The following is a 5,904-nucleotide window of genomic DNA, read 5'->3' as shown; positions in this document are numbered from 1 at the left end:
CACTAGATCTAAGAAACTACTCTAATTACCTAGATCTGGGAAGCAAACTGACGGTGGGGACCATAACTGAAAAAAAACAGAGTACGGACGAAAAGCTGGAAAAACAACTAACTAAGGTACTAACTAACAGCGACATCATCTTCTCCAAACCAAATTGCATAAAAAAAACTCAGAAGAAAGCAGCATGAGCGGAATCGGAACAGAGCAGGCTGGATTTAAACAATTTTAATGAGTAACAATTAAGAACTAAACAGATCTACGGATGCTAGACGAAGTAAAACAGAAAGCAAGCAGAAAACTCAAAATCCATGCATAACTCGACTTCCCCTGTTCAGATCCAACCTCGAACGCTAAATCCACTCCGGATCCAGACGTCCGACACAAACTCCAGCCCAAAGAAACATTTCATAACTTCAGATTTAACCAACAACCTCCGATCAACCATAACACCGCAGATCTACAGCCAAATTCCCAGATCGAGCACCAAAGTAACAAAAACAGAGATCAACATACAACTTGCCGAAATAAAAACTCTCAACAGCAGGATCAACGTAAATCAACTTGAAATAACACAAATAATACGAAGACTAAAAGAAGTGCATAGATAATCAGTAGCATCAACAACCAAATCGACTTCCAAAAGTGAAGTTCAAACGAAAGAGTGCAAAACAAACTGAAAATAAAGAGATTGTATCTTCGCCCTCACGCGGACTGTGTTACGACTGAAATTTTCTGAAGAATTTACCCCTTGAAACCGAAAACTACCCCAGAACTCCCATTTCTCAAGTGTGTGTTGTGTGTGAGCTAAGAGTGAGCGAAAAAAGAGTGATATCTTGTGTGTTGCATGCTCCTCTATTTATAGGCGTTGAAGTGGGGCCCAGCGAGGTATAGATAGACTTTGTTGCCCTCAGCTATTGACTCCCTTCTTCAAGCCTTCTTTTTCCTTAGATTCTGCTCACTTGTACTTCATTCCTTCGTTAGACTGTTTCCTTCAGCATCTCCTGGATCTAGCGATTCTGTCACACACCTGGCTCAAAAAACGTGTTAGACCCAGCAAAATGTAATGTTTTTCACTATATAACCGATGCATGAAATTAGCCTTATCAAGGATTGATCTCTGTCTTTGGATATGAAGTAACTTGGACCAGCTATCCTATCCTTCGAGATGTCTAAATCAGCACGGGAATAGTAACTAGACCCACTAATGATACTCTTAGTTTGATAACAAAAAAAATACATAAAAATTATAATCCTATTATTTAGTTTGAATATGAAGATTAGCATTCTATTCACCTTTTTTATGGTTAAATGAATATAAATTTAAAGATCGCGCTACGGAGAACTCGAACCAAAGACATTTAACTTCAGACATTATTAACCTCTCTACCACTTGGCTACTCACAGACACCCTATTCACTCATTTAGTATAACAACACACGGGTCTCTTATTAATTTTTACACTGGGGTCCATACTTTAAATCATCACTTCATTGGATTAAATTGAGCTGAGATTATAGCTATGATATTATTCCTTGTTCTAGTTAGTACTCGAAAAGTAATTTGGATTGTGCATGGTGCATCACACGCGGGTAGATAGTGTATTGTTTGAATTTCTCTAGTTATTTGGTTATTGCCAATAAAATAGTTTGAAATTTGACTTTTAAATCTAGTGCTAACTCCGTGCGACGCACAACCGATTTTATTTTCTTTGCACTAATTTCACACTTTCAATTAAATAACTGAATTGAAACAAAATATTGAATGTAAAGAATCAGAAATGTATATGAAAAGTTGATAACCATTTATTACACACATAAAAATATACTACTACGTATTAGACAGATAAAGATAAATAAGTTAAAATTGAATCAGTTTAATTTATGTATGCATATATTATATGTACATGGAAATTTATTTGCAATTTAGATTAATCTCAATTAAAACTCAAGAATGATCTAACGATACAATAGTTCAAAGAAATTAAATTTGTTAAATTGAAAACCGTAAAATGATGTTTTCGCACCTCGATATCTCGTGGCCTAAAACGAGATTAATTTATACTACCTCTGTTCCTGAAAATTTGATACATATTACCATTTTGGTCCGTCCCTGAAAATTTGATACACTTCACTTTTACCATTTTTGGTAGTGGACCCCATATTCCACTAACTCATTCCTACTCACATTTTATTATAAAACTAATACTTTAAAAGTAGGACCCACATCCCACCAACTTTTTCAACTCACTTTCCATTATATTTATTAAAACCCGTGTCGGGTCAAAGTGTAGCAAATTTTGGGGGACGGAGGTAGTACTATAAATCGGAGAGCCGTATTACTAAACCAAGTGGGGCTTTGGAAATCAATTTACATTGCACTAATCTTGGCTGCTGGTCAGCAATAAACACAACACAACTACCCATAAATGGAGAAGTAATTTACATACATATTACACTAATCGTGATTATCTACATTAGATGAGACCCTAATTAATCAACATCAACCAACTACATATAATAAACATGATCCTCCCACTGAAAAGCGTGGCCGCAAAACACGCTCTCTAAACCCTCCATCCCAAATTCACCACCGCCAACAAAGCCCTGTTCCATCGACTGACCCGACGAGCCCGCCGGGCTGTCGCTGCTCCTCACCCTCTCCCGCAGCCTCCCGATCTCCGTCTCCGCTTCACTCAGCAGCTCCTTCATTCTCAACACCTGCATCCATCAATCATCCAAAATTATATAACCACACAATATCAAATTAATATGCAGTCAAACTAAATATAAGCAAATAATAATATCAGACTAATATGCAATCGAGGATACTAATTAATAAAATAAGAGAGAAGTGAGCGACCTCAGTCTGAAGGCGGCATTTCTCTACAAGAGTGGAGTCGTGGTGGGAGCGGAGCTTGGAGAACTCCTCCTCGAGCTTCTTGGTCTTCCACCGAGCGCGGCGGTTCTGGAACCACACCGCCACCTGGCGCGGGTCCAGGCCCAGCTCGGCCGCGAGCTTCTCCTTCCTCTCCGTCTCAAGCTTGTGCTCGCTGCCGAAGCTCAGCTCGAGCATGCTCAGCTGCTCCTCGCTCAGCTTCCTCTTCCTCATCATCACATCTCCCTCGTTGTCGTTGTCGCCGCCTTTCCCTTTCCTCCGCCTCCGCCGTGTCTTTGCCTTCTCCACCACCATCCCTACACAGAGATCAAACATTTTTTTTCAAATTCAAATTATAATTTAATTAAACGTTGGTGTTTAATTCTAATTAATAGTGATAACAAGTGGCTGGTTACCTTGATCTGGGGCAAACTGGCTGATTATTCCGACAGGATAGTATTCAGACATGTCACTGAATTCGTGGCTCATTCTAACTCTGACTGATTGGTTAAGGAAGAAGAGATAGAGTTCTTTCTTTTTCTTTTTTTTTGCTAAGCATGTTGCTCACTCTTCAACTTGTATTTATACTGCTAAATCTTCTAATTGGACATCCTCTTTACGCGAATTTACAAGAATGCCCCTTTTGCTCTTAATCATTAAGACATAAACTAATCTTAAGAGTGATTTCTTTAGCACTTCCTTTGATGGCATGATCTACGAGTCTATTAACATTATAAATAAATATAAGAGGCAAAAAATCATACTTATGGTTAAAATTTGTTGGGATTTGTTCGCAATTATATGTAGTAGAAAAAATTCAGTCACTATAATATATTATGGATGGAATTAACCAAATGATTTTGTTTTATTTATAAATAGACAATATCATATAACTCATCGATAGTGACATAATGCGACAAATCTCAACTTGTTTTATCAACTGGTTTTTTTGGTTGCGAGACATAACAAATTTCTACCAAAATTTATGTTAGTTTGCCTCTCAAATACAATGTCATCAAAAAAGTTCGTCGTCAGACGACTACAAGCATATCGAAATTTCATGATTTTTCGACTAATTTTTAAAATTGTGGGACACGAAAGACTAAAAATTGATCAAATATCAAAATTTTTCTGACAATTTACTTCAATTATAATTATATAAACGTGAATTTTGTGCGAGACCAGCTCTCACGCGTTAGATATTAGCCATTATAACGATGTTCATATTATGGATTAAAATTTGGATTTGGATAAAGATATTATGTTATGATAAGTACTACGTACAAATATTTTATAATAAATACATAATAATAACATGACTATTGGTTTCTAAAAAAACTAGTTGCGCCTTTGGTGAAGAATCCCATTATAGTACGTTTCGCCATATTTGGAAACCACATTGAATGAAGGCAATAGAATGGGATTGGCCATCATGTGAATAAAAGTTATCCACTCAAATCAAAGTATGCTACTTTCTTATATAAATTAAAATATATTTGTGTATCATTTAATTACTATCATACTTTAAATCTTACTTCGGGTATTTAATTTCAATTAATTAAAACAATATTGTGTTGTTTAATTTTTTTTAATTAATTTGCCACTTGAATTTTTTTTTATAAGCATACTAGTTTCTTAAACACTTTTTTCATTAACACGTGTATTTTTGGCTTAATTTCTCTCACCAACCAACAAGACCCAACTAAGATACCTCAAATTAGGCCAAGTGGATGACAACGAACAAATTAGTGTATGAAAATTTTATTTTTGTGACTCAACGTTATTTGTCATCTTATGCCCAACATCTTTGGATAAAGTTGGGATTCTAACTAACCTAAGTACTCCATCAATTTAATTACTCTTTGTTCGCTATTAAGTGACATAAATTTATCCGACTCGGATTTATATGGCTATTATTTTTATAATACAACGTGAGTGGGATAAGTTAGTAAAATATAAAGTTTATTACTAAAAGTAGTAAAAGTAAATGAGGCATTTAATCATGGACCAATGAAAAAAAGAAATTTGGGGCATTTAATCGTGGAAGGGAGATTACTATTCTACACTAAACAATTATAAATCTTTCTAAATATAAATATTGTTGAAGAAATTTCTCCGACGATGAACTGACGAGGTGATAAATTTTGAATTTGAGACCTTTAGCCTCAGATATTAACCACTCTAATATTAGGCAACATGCATACAACAGTTAGACCTACTTAATTTCAATTTGTAAAGCGCACGGAGTAAAATAAGAGGAATCCATTTTCTCACTATCTTTTTCTTGACAAAGAAATCTCTTGTTCAATGAAACATATAAATACTGTCTTAAAGAAAATTCGAGAATAAGTCAGACGCATTTCATACTTCACTTGCCTTTTCCTATCACATCAAATAATACGACAATCCAAAAATTGATGAAAACTCAGCAATCATTTAATAAATCAATGAGGAAATGAGATTGCTTGTGACATGTTTATAGACACTTTGCATTTCATTTTGAGTTGTTTAATCTCAAATTGTTTGTTAACGACTTAACGTAATATATCATGAAAAATGATTTATTGCTAATAGTAATAACAAATGCATGATAATTTCAGTTTAGCTGTCGTAAATAAAAGAATACATAATCCCAAAAGGCATAACATTTATTTTTCTTTTTCTTTTTTTTGCCATTGAAACATTCCCAATTTTTTTTATCCAACAAAACTAGGTTGTTTAAATAGTGGAGTACTAGTAAAAACAATGTGCTCGCGGTGACGTCCGTCAAACTTTTGCAAAAATATTCTAAGATTGTAATTCACAAATAAATTATTATTGTGTTTTAATTTGGCATATGTTGCACATTCCTAAGGTACCTATTGGAGTCGTGATAATAGTTAGTGGTCACAATATAACGTTATTTCTTAAAAAAAACACCTCATTTGAGTTGGTAGGATTGGAATAAAGTATAATATTAAATTTGCTTTTTGTGAGAAAAAACAAAAACAAAAAGGAATCGAGCAAAAGACTCGAGCTCAACAAGACTTG

At 34.7% G+C, this 5,904-nt stretch overlaps 1 protein-coding gene across 1 annotated transcript; it reads right to left on the bottom strand.

The window, feature by feature from the left end:
* Window positions 1–2,310: 2,310 nt before the first annotated feature.
* On the bottom strand, window positions 2,311–3,426 carry LOC125201614 (homeobox-leucine zipper protein ATHB-40-like). Its single transcript, XM_048099798.2, has 3 exons — window positions 3,291–3,426; window positions 2,860–3,191; window positions 2,311–2,717 (listed from the first exon to the last, which is right to left on the bottom strand). Exons 1-3 carry the CDS (start codon window positions 3,361–3,363, stop codon window positions 2,508–2,510), a joined length of 615 nt encoding a protein of 204 aa, XP_047955755.1. The 5' UTR covers window positions 3,364–3,426; the 3' UTR covers window positions 2,311–2,507.
* Between the last annotated feature and the right edge of the window lie 2,478 nt (window positions 3,427–5,904).

Source organism: Salvia hispanica, chromosome 2 (assembly GCF_029641045.1).
Source record: "Salvia hispanica isolate PSC_SH4W2 chromosome 2, Shi_PSC_v1, whole genome shotgun sequence".
Lineage (NCBI taxonomy): Eukaryota > Viridiplantae > Streptophyta > Magnoliopsida > Lamiales > Lamiaceae > Salvia > Salvia hispanica.
The sequence above is the reverse complement of the archived record's forward strand: the minus strand, read 5'-3'. Positions and strand labels throughout refer to the sequence as shown.